Source organism: Phaeoacremonium minimum, assembly GCF_000392275.1.
Source record: "Phaeoacremonium minimum UCRPA7 unplaced genomic scaffold PA7_03_scaffold_350, whole genome shotgun sequence".
In the NCBI taxonomy this organism is placed as follows: domain Eukaryota; kingdom Fungi; phylum Ascomycota; class Sordariomycetes; order Togniniales; family Togniniaceae; genus Phaeoacremonium; species Phaeoacremonium minimum.
In genome coordinates, this window is record NW_006921254.1 from 29,023 (window position 1) to 47,600 (window position 18,578).

The 18,578-nt window shown below is 49.7% G+C and overlaps 3 protein-coding genes across 3 annotated transcripts; 1 reads left to right on the forward strand and 2 right to left on the reverse strand.

Moving 5' to 3' along the window:
• Nucleotides 1-1,414: 1,414 nt before the first annotated feature.
• On the forward strand, nucleotides 1,415-3,343 carry UCRPA7_4519 (putative formylmethionine deformylase-like protein; the record flags this gene model as incomplete). The annotated part of the gene is made up of 3 exons (XM_007917072.1): nucleotides 1,415-1,638; nucleotides 1,690-2,880; nucleotides 2,962-3,343. 3 exons carry the CDS (start codon nucleotides 1,415-1,417, stop codon nucleotides 3,341-3,343), a joined length of 1,797 nt encoding a protein of 598 aa, XP_007915263.1.
• Nucleotides 3,344-3,740: 397 nt separating this feature from the next.
• On the reverse strand, nucleotides 3,741-5,726 carry UCRPA7_4520 (putative efflux pump antibiotic resistance protein; the record flags this gene model as incomplete). Its single annotated transcript, XM_007917073.1, has 4 exons — nucleotides 3,741-4,791; nucleotides 4,852-5,185; nucleotides 5,235-5,315; nucleotides 5,378-5,726. The coding sequence occupies 4 exons, from the start codon at nucleotides 5,724-5,726 to the stop codon at nucleotides 3,741-3,743; spliced, it is 1,815 nt and encodes a 604-aa protein (XP_007915264.1).
• A 4,992-nt stretch (nucleotides 5,727-10,718) lies between these two features.
• Nucleotides 10,719-12,012, reverse strand: UCRPA7_4521 (putative nadp-dependent alcohol dehydrogenase protein; the record flags this gene model as incomplete). Its single annotated transcript, XM_007917074.1, has 3 exons — nucleotides 10,719-11,281; nucleotides 11,340-11,563; nucleotides 11,930-12,012. The coding sequence occupies 3 exons, from the start codon at nucleotides 12,010-12,012 to the stop codon at nucleotides 10,719-10,721; spliced, it is 870 nt and encodes a 289-aa protein (XP_007915265.1).
• Nucleotides 12,013-18,578: the final 6,566 nt, after the last annotated feature.

Here is an 18,578-nt window from a genome sequence, read left to right on the forward strand (position 1 = left end):
ACGGAACATATCCAGAGATTTGAAGAGTCATTACAAATGCGCAGCAGCCACGATGCTTTGTAGTCATTAGCTAGGTCAAAATTCAATCAAGCATGTTAGGCTCTCGCTCTCCAGCTCGGACTCGATGACGGCAACTTTGCCGCGAGATGCGGATAGCCCTGCACGTTCAGCCAGCGAGTGTTTCGCCGCTGGGTCGCTTAGGCCTGTGCATGCTCCCCTTCTGTGGTTATCTGCCGGATGCCAGGTCGACATTCGACACGCAACTCCCGTGCTAAATATGTAATGGGGGGAAGCCTTCTTAAATCTCCGAATGGGCGCGCCGTAGGCTACTGCTGATGGAATTGTTTAAATACAATCCTTCGGTTTCAGGCTGCAGGGATTGCGATTTGTTATTGGCGTAAGCTGACAAGGCCTAGGCCACGGTGGCTCGCAAAGCCACAAATTGAGACGCAGCCGTTGTCTGTGTGCCAAGGAGTGGAAAGGGCTGAACGGCCTGAACAGCCACCGAGCGAGCGAGCCACCCTGTTTTCCAGTGTTTTCATGCGTCCAGGTTTGGAAAAGTCCTGTGTCAGATCCTTAGCATAAGCTGCCCTAGGCTGTCGATCGTGATAATAAGTAGATCAGAGGCACCACAGTGGCCCTCCTCAATGTCCCCGAAATATACGAGTAGTCCACCTGGGGTATTTCTGTCGCAAGCCCGTTCCCTTGTCTCCTGGACCAACAGTTCGTCTCGTTCCTGGTGCCACAAGAGCGGGGCACCCGCGCTGAAGGAAAGATAATCCTACCACAGAGCTGGGACCTGGGGATGACGTTGAGTTTGCTGGACGCAATTGATGACTTGACTGCCTGATTACTGGTACAACGAAGCAACCTGAAGCATTCAGCAGATAGGACTGCTCGTCTCGGCAGCCGTTCATCGCCATCTAGACTCTGACACCATCAGCTGGCCCCCTTTTACACCAAGCCGGCAGTATAAGAACTCAGTCTTCCCAGTTCCGCAGCGGTATGGCATGAGATGGACACGCACGGGGTGGACCTAAGCTCATTAGGTGGCCCGGCATACCACCCGTCGCAGCGGATGCCCTTCCACGGTGACGAACAGTTCCCCGTCTCAGCATATGACGGCGGCTATCCTGGACCACAGCGGCAAGACTCGAGCGCTTCGCTGCTATTTCACCCACAAGCCTCACCTTCACCTATGCCAGCGGGCCGTCCCGGACCGCCGCCGCCGTATGCTTCCTACCTTGGGCCGCCGAATGACCGGAGCCGGAGGAGCAGATTCTTCGCGTGGCCGCCAAGATGGCACTCCTCATGGAACATGTACCTGTTCTTCCTGTTCGGGCTCGCCTGTGCTATCGGACACCACGTCTTCTATAGCGTCCTTGATGGCAAGCCTGCAAAAGAGCAGATTCAAATGCTGCGGTATGGAACAGTCCTCGCATTTGCCGCCAAAGCCGGTCTGGGTGCTTCGGTCATTGCCGCTTTCCGGCAGCGAGTATGGACGACCGTGCGGACGAGGATGATGAGCATTGGTGCCATCGATTCGATGTTCGCCGCCGCCGAAGACTTCTTCGCCCTGGTGAATTGGGAGTTCCTAAGCGGCGCTAAGATCGCAGCAGCACTGGCGCTCTTCGTATGGTGAGTTGTCACGAACAGTCTGTGAATTTCAAAGTGATTGACACGGTCCAGGTTGGCACCACTGGTTGTTATTTTGACAGCCAATACATTGCTGGTAGAGCTTCAGACCACCGAGACCAACACAACCTGTCCCGGCGTTCGGACACTGAACTTCTCCTTCGAGGATGTCAATGACTGGCGAACCCCTCTGAAAATTGATGGCCTTTTCGAGATTCCTTTGTCTTTGTGGAATACCACAAAGCCCCAGGGCGAAGATCCGCCAGGCTGGTTCGATTATTACACCGCGCCGGGACCCAACTTCGTTCAGACCGCCACCATCGGCGCCTATCTTGGCCAGGCAGTCAGCCGCAAGAACGCGTCGTTCGAGACGTGCAGTCCAGGCTGGAACTGCACATTCGAAGTCAGCTTCACGGCGCCTGGCTACAAATGTACGGAGCTGGCGAGCGGCGTCGACTCGACGCTGAAAAATCTCACCCAGGAATCGGGTGAAGCCAAATCCCCATTCGGGATCGATTTCCTTCTCCCGAAGGGTAGCTTCGCATATTACGCATTTGCAAGCGGTGGAGAATATTCAACCACGCAGTTGAAAGATGTCGCGCCGGGCGGCATTCCTAACATGAAGCCCCCATATCCAAAGCACTTTGGAGCCTTCAGAACGGAGCCGATTGTCTGGATCGGTTATGCTGTGCTGGCGAACCCCGACGAAACACCTCCCACTGAGCCCTCTGATCCAAAGTGGAATTCTTCGTTCATTCCCAAGATATTTGGATGCGAGCACTACGAGACTAACTATACCGTCCACTTCAACTACACAGATGGGACACAGTACACTACGGTCAAGAAGCGGACCTTTTTGATACCCATCATCAACACCACCTTCGTGCCGCACGTCGATGCCGATGATGGCACGGCCGACAACACGACTGCAACCCCCGAGGAGAACTACGTGTATCCCTCCGATGTGGAGCGATACAGACGTGTAGCGGCATACCACTCCCTAGGATACATGCTTCGGCAATTCGTGAACGGCACCGTTGAGATCGAGAGCTCCCTGGTCAATCCCATCGCCAACACGGCAGCGCTCCAGACAAAGTTGCTAGATCCACGCAACAACTACTTTGCATACCCGAATCTAATGTCTCTAGTCCAGGGGTTCTACGAGGACTTGATCCTCTCGATATTTTCAAACCCTCAATTTGTGGAGGTTGTCTGGGCCGCAAGGACAGATGAGCAGACGGGGACGTTAGCGGAAGGGGGTACAAGGCAGAATCATTCAGACTATTCGTATCCATGCACGCGCTCGCGGACAGCCAACTTGTACAGCTATCACGCTCGAGACCTGTGGATCGTGTACGGCATCGCCGTTATGTTGGCCCTTCTCGGGCTGGTTGCTGGTGCGTTTGCGCTGCATGAAAACGGCGGCGTGATGAGAAATACGCGATTCTCGAGCATCGTGGCTGCGACGAGGGGTCCGCCGCTGGAGAAGGTGAACTGGGAAGGCCCAGGACAGGACCGAGGGGACGTCCCGAAGGATATTCAGCGTTTGAAGATTGGCTATGGCATGATGGGCCTGGACATGCAGAACACGACGAGCTATGACAATCGATACCCAGGGCAGGAACCCGCAGGCGGAGTAAAGTGTGGCTTTGGTCTCGAGGGGGACATCAATCAAAATCGGAGAGAAGGATCTCTGTTCCATAGATGAAATACTGGCAGACGCTTAGGGGCAAAATACTAGAGTGCGTTGAACGAACTTCATCAAACTTCGAATCTTATATTGGCATGATTTAAAATCGCTGTGAACGTGAAAGGCTCCATACAATGTTTGAAAGTTATCTATTAGTGGAATTAAGTAGAGTTGGAGAGAGATCAACCTTCCCCTGGTATCTATTGACATGATGATACAAGCCCATGCTCACCTGAACCGCCACAACCATGCCTTAATAAGAACAAAAACCGTCTACAAACGCCGATTCCACTCGTTGTGGAATGATGCCACACACATGCCTTGACCCTCCCTTTTATACCGTAACGAAACTGTGGGCTCTCCTCCGGCCACTCCAGCTCCAGAAACCATATATGAAACAGCAACCCATGCCAAATTAGGCGGCTGCCATCTCAATCTTCTTGCCCTTGACGCTCTTCCACTCAATGATGGAGCTGCCAATGATGCTGGCTGCCGCGAGAGCCGCACTCACGACAAAGGTCTTAGTCAGACTGTCGTTGTACGCCAACGTCACACCCTCGAGGTACTGCTTGGGGATATCCGTCTGGATGCTCGTAGCACCAGTTGCAAGAACGATTTTGGGGTCTAGTCCGGGAACGTACGCCTTGACGTACTCGGTCAGCTTGTTGGTGAAGACGTTCTGGGCGATCGAGACGAAGAGGGCGCCGCCGAGCGTCTGCAGGAATACAATGACCGAGGTGCCGGTCGGGACGTCCTTGATGTCGAGGACTGTCTGCACGGCAATCATGGGCTGCTGCATGCCGAAGCCGACACCGGCGCCAGCCAGGATCTGATATCCAATCCACTTGCCCTTAGAAATGTCCGGTGTGAACGTCGAGATCAGGCCATATCCGATGGCGGTAAGCACGCTAGCAAGTAGCATAAACGGGGTGTAGTAGCCCAGCGCAGTGACAGTGCCACCTGCGACAACGGACATGAGGACGCAGGCGATGAGCATTGGCAGATTCCTGATGCCAGACTGGACGGCGCTGGTGCCCTGGACGGCCTGGAACCAGATTGGCAGGAAGTATACGGATGAGAGGAAAGCGGCACCGATGCAGAAGCTGAAGAAAGCACCGCTCCACACCGAGCGCTTCTTGAACACGCGAGGGGGCACCGTAGCCTGCTCCTGCTGTCGGTATTGGATGTAGAGGAATACGCTGATGAAGACGCCGAAGAGAACGAACAGCGCAATGATGCGCCCTGACTTCCAAGCGTAGGTGGTGCCGCCCCACTGCAGCGCAAGCAACAGGCAGATGATGGCGGGCATGAAGACGGCGGTTCCATAGGGGTCGAAGTTCATGATGTGCTGCCACAAGGTCATGTTGGGGTCGTCGTTTCGGGTCTTGCGCGACGGGTCGGGGAAGAAGATGGCGATAACGCCAACTGTGATTGCGCCGATGGGGAGGTTGATGTAAAAGCACCATCTGATAGTGGGATTAGCATCGACCCTTCACGGCAAGTGATATAGTTACGGCGAGACATACCTCCAAGTGACCTTATCAGTGAACACGCCTCCTAGCAATGGTCCTGCTACAGAAGCAATACCATACATGGAGCCGATGAAACCGGTGTACACAGGTCGGGACTCCAGGGGCACGGAATACGCCAGGATGATCAGGGCGCCGGAGAAAATACCAGCGGATCCGAGGCCAGCCACGGCACGGCCCAGAATAAGTGCAGTCGAATTTGGCGCAACACCGCAGACAAGGGAGCCGAGCTCAAAGATACCAATTGCAATGAGATAAACCCATTTGATGCTGAAGTAGGAGTAGAATTTTCCAAAGAGCAGCTGTAGGGAGGCGGTAGTCAAGAGATACGCTAAGAGGGTCAATCGAGAGTCCGAGTTAGTAGGGGGAAATCAACATACCACTTCCATACCAGCCAACATCGTTCAGGCTGTGGAACTGGTCGGTGATCTTGGGAATGGCTGTGGCAATGATAGAGTTGTCTGCATAGAATTGTCAGTGTGAAAAGCCCCATGGCGTTTGAGGGTACCTAGATGAGGCATACCCAATGCGATCAAGAACACGCTGAGACATAGAGCCAGGGAAATGAGGCCCAGCTTGACGCCAGTGGGATACTCGGTGCCATCGTCTCTGGTCGGCGTGGTCTTGATAGAATGACCGGCTTGGGAGGCGGACGTGGGCGCCTTGGCCAAATCATTGTGCTTCTCATCGTCCCGAACAGTCTCGTCGGCGGCGGGAGCATCCTCAGTCTCGCGGACGGTCTCCCGGTCTGATCGTAAGCCATCGTCCTTCTCCATGTCTGAAACACTGGCAGTGCTAGGCGCGACAGTCGGCGCCTGCCACTCATCCCTCTCCTTGTCCTTTACGGACGAGAGAGATTTCGAGTCGGCCATCTTGGACAGCAAGCCTCTCTCTGTTTGTTGATAGGTGGTCACGGGTGCTCTGAGGCAGACAAAGGATAAAAAAGAAAAAGAAAAAAGATTATGCGAGAGCGGGATGGCGAGCTAAGCTAAGAAAGGATACCCCAGGTCTCCTCTTAAGCTACTGGCACGTATCTTAGACAACACAGAAAAGGCGGGAAAGGAGAGGAGGAGGAAAGGGCCGCGTTTGTGGCGTAGGTTGACAGGAACAGATAAACTCATACGGGACCCGGGAGGGTAGGGGGATCATAAATAAAAGAAAACACATCCACACTTGCACCCATCGCCAGGGGGCGAGCGTGCGGGCGGGCGTGCGTGGATCGTGCACGGCTCATACAGCTTCAGTAGGGGATCAAAGCCGGGTGGGATCGCATGTGGGCACACCATCACTATGGAGCACCCCTGCGAGCCCTGATGCCGGGCGTCTGTGGCTGCCTTCCAGACGGCGCGGAGCCCGTGAAGTGACCGCCAGTACTATGCAGTATGTCTCCGAGACACGACAGTTGGTACGTGTAGGTAGGCCGGATGACTGGACTGGACTGGAGTGGTGACAGTACGAATCATTCTGGGCGGCCCCCGTCTAGCCAAAGCTAAGGAGAGAAGGCTAGCGGAGTTAAGGTACATTGAGTCCATCCTGCTAAGCCCTACCATGCAGAACCTTATTGTCGGACAAACACCAGAGGGAACACCGAGAGAGATCTCTCCTCGCTTGAGTCTCTTCACCTCTCCCCATAAGCAAAAAGCCTCCGACAACAGCACCAAATGCAGACAGACAGGAGGGACTCAATTCTAAGTTGGCCGGTTGCCCAGACCCCTCATGTTGACCACTCACTCACGCCCATCTGCTCTTCATTTCGTGCAAGCCACAGTTGGCTCGGGTACTTGCAAGGTAGCTAAGATTGAGCCGCGATGGCCTAGAATCCCCCCGAGTCGGTGGGTCGCTTGGCATGTCCGAGTCCCAGGTACAATCTCAATGTACCGTACCGTAACTCAGGTGGGCTACTGGACAGTCTTTTTCGCCCAGCTTAGCGCAATTGCAGCATTATTCAGAAATGCCATAAGCCAAAACCCGTCGCAAACCCGCGCATGACGCCCAGATTGATGAGTGTTGGCGAGTATCATTCTGTGCGTTGAGTTGATAATGCTTCACCAATGTTGTACCTACCGCATTGATTCTTCTGAATCCGCTCTTCAAAAGAAGTGAATTTTTGCCACCTATATAGATGTAGACTACTCTCCTTTCGTGGGGTGATTTCGCAAGCATAACAAGGGCATTCATTACAAGAAAGCGACCCAGTTCTGAAACTGGCAATCTCTCACCCAGGTATGGCGCAAGATTGGCACTATGTACTTGCCTCAACAGAGCCTGGTGCTCGTAGATCTCGCTAAATGGGTTTTTTCAAGGCCCCCCGGCCTCTCGGATATCTACCATAGAGCATAGGCACCCAACGGCACAGCAGAATGAACCATGCTCCATCCAGTATTGCCTCTTGCATGCTCATGAAATTCTCCGATCGGACTGCCCGCCGTACCCTACGGGACTGTGTTATAATACTCAAAGCCCTAATCCCAGTAGACGTAGATTTTTGCAGAGAGCCGTGACTGGCGTATCGTAGTAGTCCGTATTGCACACCTGCAAACGGAAAGAGTACCGAATCGTCCAATGGGCTTGTCTACGGCTCCATGAGTCATCATGTTACGCTAAAAGGTCATGAAGAGGTCACAAAGCTGAGCGCAGCGACGGACGCACGACACACGAGCATTTTGCGGGCAGGCAAAGCCGAAGGACGTGACGACCTGCATCCGATTCTCCCCTCGCTTCAGCGCCGTCGGATTCCTTCGCCGGGTGGACACTCTCCGGGACGTTAAGGCTCTTCTTAGTCTTAGGCTTCTGTCTAACTTGTAGTCACCGTCTTTTCAATTGCGTAAGACAGAGGGCCCATTGAATCTTTTCTTTTCAGCCTGAAAAAGAAAAGTTTGGGAATACGCGCCCGCTGGATCTTTGGTCAGCCCCCAAACAACGAAAGGAAAAGAAGAAAGGCGTTTCCCCCAAGCGGCTTAGTGGCGCGGCCCGTCGCACAAGCTCATCTGTTCGCTCTATCGTGCGCGTTGGCCCTTTTGCGAAATCGTCTGGCTCGGCCTGATGGTGGCCCCGATTTGCTGGACCCACCAGCATTGCGCTTCCGCCGAACGGCGGGATTGCTTTTGAGGACACTACTCTTCCTTCCGGACTGCCTGCAATGTCTTCTCTTTTAGGTCAGCAAGGAGCTGAAAATCGCAATTGAGAGCTAGGACTGAGTCTATGAAAGGACACATTGGCCAATCTCGTTTCGCCTTCAATCACGTTACTTGGTCCGCATCTCAGGTGAAATGTCTTTGTTATAAAGTACGTGTTGCTATGATGTTGGCGCCAAAAACCCTCCGGTGCAGGTCGGCCCTAAACTCAGCCGTCCCACGTCTTGGCTCTGACGCCCATCGGCACCCGGAGCTTAAGAGCGGGAAGTCCGATACACCCCCCTATCACATCTTCCGACCTCATCCCCAACACGAACAAATGAAGTATATCTATCGGGGTCCATTGCTTACCGGTAACTCCATCAACGGGACCCAGCCAACACGTAAATCCGCAAGTCACAAGAGCATCAATGCTCCCCGCATCATCCTTCGCGGCAAGGATTTGTCGGCCGGATGATAACACTATATATGGGGTGGTATAAGCGACTAAGCGGATAACCTGGGCATTGAAAACCGCAAAGAGCATGTAGATCTGGTTTCAAAACTACTAGGGTATTTCGTAAATTGCGGAGGCCAAGTTGCATTGAAAGTGAAGACAAGAGGAGCAGCCTTGGTTACACGTTGTAGGGATATCGAGTCATGAAGGTTGACTTGCAGAATCAACACTTGATTTTCTTTCCTCGCTCATGATCCAATCTAGCCAATTACACTATGCTTCAGTAGTTCTTCGTCCTTATTATCGTTTTTTTGCACTTTATGGCTCATCAAAATTTATCACCAGCCAGCACTATTCCTAGCGGCGTCATGAACAAGTTGTCTCCCAAGCAACATCCCTGACCAGTCGCTCAACAAACGGCTTACGTCTGTTCTAGATCCTCGACAAGCACATAACTACGTGGCTAGAGCTACAAACTTCAATACGCGCAAATAACCCGAAATGTGATTCTTGAAACACCATCCTTCACCGACAACGCTCCTATAGGCCCTGTCGTTTTTATCTTTCACGCCTCCTTTCTAGAGCGGCAGATCTCATCCAAAACGTATTGCTGACATGAATTGAATGAACAACACGCAAAAGAGCTCAGAAATTTGTATAAATATACATGACATGATGCTCAGGTACTCCCATGGAGACCGAATCGCGTACAAAACAGTTGTTTATAGGCCTTCTCTTCTTTGCCCTAGCTGACAGTATCCATTGCTGACCCTCTATAGGCTCTGTAGCTAATGGAAATGCACATCTAGCCGGTCATTATTGTCTACTCGACAAGATTCAACAGCGCCACCTCCAGCCTGCGCGTTTCGACTCCAATTGCTTGGATTTCACCCCAGAACAAGCACGACTATCCCCGCCTCATCTACATTACCGAGTTTGACCGAACAGACTGTGAAACGTTGCCTCTTCAGGCTTGAGTTGCCCGCATTCTGTAGGTGACCGGTCATCTGGCACAATAACAGCGGAACAATATCTCAATAGTTGATCACTAGGTCGCAGGGAGATGTTGTGCTGTAAGCTTTACAAAGTCTGGAACAGTTCATCCAGCTCTAAGGCTGTGCGGATGAGTTCTTCATCTTCAAATGGCGGTCCGAGAATTTAGATAGTTGACGATTGGCTTAAAAACAAGTTGGGCTCATCAGCCTCCAACCTTCACTTCTAAAACATTCCATGAATATAACCACCGAAGTGACTTACATATTTGATGATTAGATCTATCACTCCATCGTCAATAAATCTGGATTATCAAAACTGCTTTATCTAAGCTACCTTCATTGACATGATAGCATCCTCTTTGTTTCTCCTTATGGTGAAATATGGGAAAGCCCTGCGTCTCCTGAGCGTCACACGAGCCTATTGCCGTGAGAAACCGATTCTGAGACATAATGGCTTTCGATTTCAGTAGAATCAGTGTGAAATGGCTACCAAAAGGGGGTTGGGCATTACAATAGCATTGTAAGATCCTTGTTTCGTTATGACTTCAGAGCCTAGAGTCAAGGATCGTCATGATTCGAGACTTTAAGTCTGAGTGTGTCTGCTCGATCTAAATATCACGCTGATCCATTCGGCTCAATAATCTCGCTGTTGGGTTCAGAAAACTAACACTAGCAGTGCTTTATGTATGTTAATATTAGAACATGGAAACAAATTTTGTTGCAACATCTAGCATGCCTTTAAGGATGTTGGAATTCAAACATGCTACGATACAATTCCTCCACCTCTCCCTTCAATTCTAGATATGCAGGGCTTTCGTCATCGATGGCAGCAACATGTGAAATATACAATTTCATCGAGTAAGCAGCAATGATTGAAATTAATATTGCCCCCCCACCCCTAACGACGTTAAACATAGCTTTCATTAACAAGGACATAGCGATATCTGGAAACTCCTTTCGCCATATCCATGATGACTTGATTGGCCTCTTTCAGTGGCCGTGTCTGCACCCACGGCTTTATCTTCTTGTCCACAGCAAGCTGGAGCATTTCTGCAATTTCACTGGGAGAACCAGTGCTGCTGCCGCCGACCTTGATCTTGTTTACAATTAGGGTGAAAGCATTGATAGCCGGTAAAGCGCCTCCATCAGGGGCTCTATGGATAGTAAATTAGTCTCATCATGTTGGAGAAGATTTGAGATGTATGATTGCCCACCCGACTTGAACATAACTGCCGTTGACTCTCAGCAGGGAGAGATATTCTGCGAGAGGCATATCGCTGCTTGAGACTGTCGAAATGATTAGATGAGTGAGGCTGCATTCTTCAGATGCCACTGCGTGTCATCTTCGGTTGCTATATACTGGTCCGCGCCAAGAGCAAGGGCATCAGATTTCTTGGAAGCCTTCCTCGAGATTCCGACAACCTTGTCTGCGCCGAGGGCCTTGGCAAACAAGATAGCAAAATGACCAAGGCCCCCAACACCAACAATTCCAACACTCTTGCCTGGACCGCATTCATTGTCGCGCAGTGGTGTGTAAACTGTAAGACCAGCGCACAGCAGTGGTGCTGCAATTTCTGAAGGCAGTTCTTCTGGGATCTTGACTACAAACCTGCCATTGGTCCTGTTGTAATTGGCGTAGCCACCATAAGACTTCCCTACGTCGTCTGGATAGACCGAGCCGTACGTGTGAACCACGAGTCTCTTGCAGTAGTTCTCATGCCCACTGGAGCACTCGTAACAGTCAGGCTGCAGACAGCTCAGGGCCTGTGGGCCGACGCCCACGCGGTCTCCGGCCTTGACATGCTTTATATTCCTACCCACACGGACAGCCTTGCCCACGATTTCATGGCCAACGCAGCAGGCTACGAGTCGTCAGCACCAAAATGTATCATGACGGCTTGGCAGTTGATCTTGACTCACGATATGGCGTATTGCCCCAGCCTGAACGAAGCACATGAAGGTCTGATCCGCAAACACCACAGTGCGAAATCTGAATATCAATATCGTCTTCCTGCCACTTCTTAGGCTCAAATGTGCCCCATTTCATCCCTCCATTAACATCCTCCGGGGAACTACCAAGCCATCCCTCGAATACGTAGTCTGTTGCCATCGTGGATTTAGCCAACTTTGCGAGAAGTAGAATGCTAGTTCAGATTATGAGTACTGAGGGTGTCGCAATATTATCCAAGTCACTCTCACTCAATATAATTCACAGCAGAGGTGATTAGACTGATACAGGATCTTTTAGGTTAATATATAGAAATGGGAGACGGTGCTGCAAGGATTTCTCTCAGAGACTCAGCCAATCGTAACGAAACAGCCAGGTGGTTCATGGCTACAATATATGGATCGGAATAGGAGTTAAACGTGCTTTTCGGGCTTAACGATGAGAAACTGGTTACATAGCATGAAAGGCAGCCTGCGTCAGATGCCTTGCCCTGACATCAAAGGATCGAACGCTCTAGCAATGCCACCTGCTGACAATTAGGACATTATCATTGGAATCTAACCTGCTATACCATATTATGACATTTACGAGATTTAGCCATGCCTTGAAGCCATTTAGGGTGTTCTTCACGCCCGATGGACTCATTGATGGAACCACACGGGGGCACCAAACTCGCGAGGTATTTTGAGTTAAAGTTGTTCCGTGTTCACCACAACTGAAGATCCCAATCCATGCTACACTTTACATATAATGCAACGTAGTATGATTATTATTAATTAGTAGCTACTAACGTTAGCAAATATACACTGGTCCCCAGTGTTCACTTTTATCAAAATGGGAGGTCAGAACTTGACACCGCCTAATCTACGTGATTATCCATACCAGCATTATTTTCCTTATTTCCATTATCAAGCACCATAGCAGGTTAGGTACCGATGTGACTTCCCTGGAAGTACACTAGCGAACATTCTGGGTCGTTGGATGTAATATGATTCGTTGGCGGACTTAGCGCGTAAGCAGGTTGCAGCAAACCCAAGACACCATCATGCACGAGAACTTTAAACAAAGTGCCGATTCCCCACCAAGCTTTTAAGTCCTCGAATTCCCATCTGAATCATACTAAATATCAGCACCCTGCATAAAAGGAGATCCTGAAGTAGATCGAGCGTAAGCCCTACGACCTGTTTCCGGAAAGCCAACATGGAGCATGACGAATCTCCCGAGCAACATGTCCGGATTCCGGTGCATCCTATGTCACATCAGCTCCAAATCTGGAAAAACAATGAGGACTGGGCCGGCGTGACTAGTACAGACGAAAGAAGGAAGCTACAGAACCGCCTCAACCAAAGAGCATACAGTTAGTCAAAATCGAGCTCTGATTACTTAGGTGGCTTTCATAACATTTGAGGACACAGGAAGAAGAAAGTTAGCAACAAAGAACAAAGCCTTTTGCATCAAGCAACACAATGCGGCGCCATTGGATGTCGTGAACCCTGTTTGTGAGCCTCCTAAAGAGGAGGAGCAACAAGAGCTCGACAGGGTGGCTACGAGATTAAATTTAGTACGACAATATTCCGAGCAAGCCTACGCGAGATACCTTGGTCATGATACCCGTCCCGAGAACCTCCTCAGAGTTGTGCAAATCAATCTTCACAATGCTCTAGCGGGAAATTCGTTGATGTTGGGTTTGTCCACTGCTTGGTTATACTGCCATTCTGTTTCGCCCTTTGGCCTGTGCGGGCCATCTCCCAATCAAGACGCAATAAGTGCGCTCCCTGCTTCCTACCCAGAAAATCTCCGACCGACAGCGCTTCAAGCCTCCATCACACACCATCCCTGGATTGACCTCTTGCCTTGGCCTCAATTACGAGACACCATTCTGGCCTCGATCGAAAACGAGATCATAGATGAGGATGAGCTGTGTTACGACATAGTCGAGTTTGATACTTCAGCGAATCCTGCTGAAAAGGCGGCTCTCATAGTTTGGGGTGAGCCGTGGGATCCCCATGGTTGGGAAGCCAGCACCACATTCTTACGGAAATGGGGGTGGACTTTAAAAGGCTGCCCAGAGTTGTTGAAGGCGACAAATTACTGGCGTGAGAAACGAGGCGAGAGGAAGCTGGCATTGCCACCCACCGAGATGCAGTGGAATATAACAACGCATGGAGCAGAAGGGGAGCTTCTCAAGTCTCAAAGGGTTATAGAACGGGTCACGGAAGAAGCGTGAGATCAGCAATGGTGAAGAACATGAAAGAAGAGCGTGCGCTACGCATAGGTGCTTATAGATCCAAACACCTCCATGGTTCTACATACAGTTGATTTGTAATGGTACAGTTGGTCTGTAGAATGGCAACCGGAATCATCACCATCCACAACAAGTACAAATCTCCTTTCCTGCAATTTGTGGAGATAGACCACGTGGTCTAGGGATTTAATGTCATGCTCCCCCACGTTATGCAATGCAGTCACCTCGCGCAAGACACCGTAGCCAAGTATCTTTCGGTACCTGCTCAAAATTATGGTTTGCGGGGCGGATGGGTTAGCGCAATAAGCATGTTGCATTAGACTAGAGGTCTTGATGTTCTTGGGGGTATAAGTGTTCGGGGTCAAACCCTTCGGGGTAAGAACCGCAGGAATGTTAATGGACAATACTGTGTAATTTCTGGTTACGATTCATATTTAAGCTCTCAGTTACTGTAAACTAATCATAATGTCACAAGCCATGACAAGCTCATCTCCTTCTCATCCGGTGGACTGTACTGTCAATTTTGACACCAGTAGCCTAGCTGGAAAAACGGCTCTTGTCACTGGAGGTCAGCATCTGCATCGTCTCCTGTCGTTCAGCGCCTGCGCTACTGCTGACCACAAGTAGGAGCCAGCGGCATCGGTAAAGCATATGTTCGGTCACTTGTCAGTGCAAAGTGAGTCTGGGCTACACAATGGAACGATCAAAGTGTCATTATTTCAGCTGATCAGAAAGTGTTACCGTTTGTTTCGCAGACAGAAGTCTGGAAGCAGGAACGAAGTTGGCGTCTGAGTTACCTAAGTACTAGATTACAACCACGCGCGTCGCGTCTCGTGCTAAACAGTCATTTGCAGTACGAAGTTTGTGCAATGCGACGTCACGAGGTGGGAAGACCAAGTACAGCTCTTCCGCGAAGCGGTTGCATTCTCTCCGACGGGAAATCTCCACTACGTTGTTCCGAATGCTGGAATCACACATGAGGACGAGGTTTTCTCATTCGACGGTATGTGCATTTCATCAAGGTGAGTAATCACCGTACTAACTAGCTCCTTAGGCCATAACGCGGAACCGGCGAGACCCAATCTTGACATCATTGACGTTAACCTGCGAGGTGTGTTGTATACAGTGAAATTGGCTCTACATTATTTCATCAAGCAGAATGGAACAGAAGTCTCGCCGCACCAGGAGGATACTTGCCTAGTCCTTATTGGATCGGGGGCATCATATCTAGATTGCCCGCGAGGTCCTCAATATTCGAGTACTAAGTGGGCAATGCGAGGCATCATGCACTCGATGCGGCGGACGGCTTTCTATTATGGAAGTCGGATTAATATGATCTCCCCGTGGTAGGTGCGATGCTTCTGTACAACTAGTCCAGTCTGTTGATGGTATGCAGGTACGTCAGAACCAAAATCTTGACCGAGAAAACTTTCGATCATGTGGAGAATTCGGGGGTACAGCTCGCTAAAGCTGAAGATGCCGGCGAGTGTCTACTACGCATATTAAGCGACCAAAACATCAATGGCCGCTCATTATTTGTCGCGGCAAGGAAATGGGCCTCCAGAGGATACGTAGATCTCAATCTGGACGAGTATCCAGGAAATGATCTTGTTCAGGAGATCCAAGCGGATCAGATAAGATCTGCACCCGTTGAACTTGGGTTATTCAAATCGTAGAAGCCACCAGACGCGTGGTCATATAGAACCTGGCCACTACGCCTTCAAGATCTTGAGACTTCCCCAAATAGCGGCAAGATCTCGTAGATGGGACAGACAAACCATCACCACAATAAAGTATTTGCCTCCGTATTTGGCCTCGTATAAGCTGCTAAAATGAACGAACCTAATGATCAGACATATGAAATTGATCGAATCGAAACTACCTTTATAAGACAAATCATCCATCTTATCATGCATATTAGTGGAAACTTAGCTCATATAGGGTCGCCCTAGATCACACAATCTTTGTTCTCTTCATAGCGATAGGAACAGATGTACCGTCATTGAGCTTCCGAAACCAATCATTTGTAATACTATCTGCACCTCTTTATAAGTTTGCAAGATATTTAGATTGGCTATTACTTGTTGGAGATTGCTAATTCCATGGTTTCTAGTGCCGTAGTTCTCCGTCTGAGCAGCTGCGGCGCAAGATTGCCAGCAGACTTTCGCAACATGTGTCGATGGTAAATCAACGCAACAATCACTGTCGTCGGGACGACCCAGGCCCAATAGATCCAGAACTTGTTTGACACCTTCCACGAATCCGAGTCTGATCCGAAGTCAAAGAATGTAGTACTGAATACCGCAGAGATGAATGTTGGTGGGAGGAAAATCAGAGTGACAAACGCCATAGATGTCAATGCTTGGCTGTCTGCTCTGGTAGCGACGGCAATGTCCACCGAAGTCCGTGCATCTTCCTGCGCTACAAGATTGAATGCTTGCTGTATTTCGTTCCTGATTCTCTCCTTGTATGAGGTACACCGGCAGCGGATGCTGTAAACCATGTGTGACTGGAAAAGAAATCGCTGGTGGGTCTGTTGCAGCTCACGCTTGGTTGCTGATGCTAAGGCATTCGGATTTGCGAAGCGGTCATGGCATTTCACGATTGAGTCAAGCGTTCTGACATTAACTTCAAGAATTTCCGTAACGGTAATCGCGTGTCTGGCTACCTCGTGTAACCGGGGATAATCTGCTTGTGGCTTCAATCTTCTCGCATTTTCTCTGTGCTCTTCGAATTCTATCATGTTACGAATGTCTAAGGTGGCCAGGTGCTGAGGACTAATCACTTCTTCGAGGATGCTCGTGTAAGGCCATAATGGATCAGTCAGAACGGCCTTTGTCAATGCGTCTAGAAATCGACGAATTAATCGAGCCACGACGGGTTCGTGAGATCTGATGAAAAATATCCGCATTTTGTTGGACGAACTCTGCCAATGAGTAAAAGCTATGATATCTCGCCATTGGTGATGAATATCTTCGTGGGTACTGTAGTGTGTGATCACAAAGTACTGCAATAGAAAGCGAGACCAAGTACCTTATCGAGGTCAGCTACTTGGCGGAGGGGGTTGGTTCGACTGACGGGAAATACTCACTGACTCCCACAGTCTTTCCATTCTGGTCTGATTCATTTTGATACCCAAAGTATCCGTTTGAATTGATGTATGGCTCCTCCCACCAAGTAGGGAGGAAATCGAAACATCCGTTCAAGCAGTTCTCACATAAGCGACAGCATCTTACAAGATCTTCGTGGGGTGAAACACTGAATACCTGGTTAGTTTACCACAGAAAGAAGGTATCGACAATAGTACAAGATTGCCACGTCGGCAGACTCCGCTACTTCCGTAGCTGAGCCTTGCAGGTCTTCAGATGGATCTAGAGACCCGTGATATATCTTGGACACATCCCATTCCCATGACCCTAAGATTGTATGAGCAAATATACGACAAGGTTGATCCATAATGACATACCCTTTGTCCATTTGTAGACTTGAATTCCTTTGCAGCTATTCTTCGGAGTCTGGGCCATATGTTTATAAAAGTCATTCAATGTCCACAGCACAGTATGCAAACGCAAATATTGATGCGAGCTGGGAACCAAGCTTTGTGTTATGGGTAAAACAAAACCGATATCCTGTCTCTAGTTGCAAGTTCAATCGGGGTTGAGTAAGCTGCATAATGAAACAGTCTCGGACATTTACTTTTCACGCATGTCCGGGGATTGTTAAATCGTGGAAATGTCAAGACCCAATAAAAACAGTGGTGACGTGTTGACAGCACGCAGCCTGCTGCTTTTCAGGGGTGGCTTCACACCCTCTTTGAGGTCCGCAAGGCGAACGACTAGAATGCCTTGGAGCTAATTGTCTGTGGCCTGTCTCCGTTGTCAACTGAACCAATAATCATCCCAGGTATTGGCAGGCTTAAGAAACTCGCATGCTGAAGTGTATAAAGACTACAGCAGATGCGGGGTAAGCAATCGACATATGCGAGGAAGTCCAACCCTTCCGCGTAAAACTACAGACAAGACTGTTGTATTATGCACATCCAATCCTTCTTAAACTCACTGTTATGTAGCATTTCACGACTATCAGCGCCGAGTTCCACGGGTTGTCGGTTGTAGAGAGCTTGATATCGTCAAAAAAGAATCTCTTCTATCACGAAGCACGAAAGGAACGATCCAGCGACACAACAAGGGGAGTTTCCCATACACAGCAGGGTTGCAGACACTTGTGTTGATTTGATATGATACGGGGCGGGGATCTATTGTCTAGTACATAGTAGTGCCTAGAGATAGGCCCTTTCGAGGAGGATGAGGCGGAGGATGGATAAGCATACAGCTAGAAGGCACTAAGAAACACTGGTGAATGCGCGATCGTTGCAGTGCTTTTCCAGTCACGTGTCAAAAAATGTTTCTCTTCACCGCGTCCGAGTTCGTACTCATTATGACCTTGAACGTTTAGACGGCGGAACTAATCTTTGTGAGCATAGGGGCTCAAGCGCCGGCCGGCTGTTTATACAACCTTGGGCTCTCAAGTGTATTCCTTTTCGTCAGACAAGGGACAGATCCCTGGTGTATTGGCTGACTATACACTAGCTACGAAAGGAAAGACCATGGAAGCGTGGAACAGATCAAGATGCAAGCGAATAATAGTCATAGGGCGTTGACAATGTGGAGCATCAGGCAAGGTAAAAAGCAAAGGTAAGGCCGAAATTATACCCCAATGATATACATCTTCACCTCCTTCAAACGGGGCCGGGCCTGATAACCTGGACTTCGGCAGGACTGGCGATTCTGTGCCCTGAATCTAGATTTAGTGAGAGTGTTGATGGACCGAGTGATTATAGATAGTGTTGCCTCGAGTCACTGATGAAATGGGCATGGAAAATTACGCATCTCAGGTCCAGGGTAAGTGGTTAATGAGTTATAAGTTGAATTCCATGATAAGGCTGAGGTGTTACGAGATGGTTTCT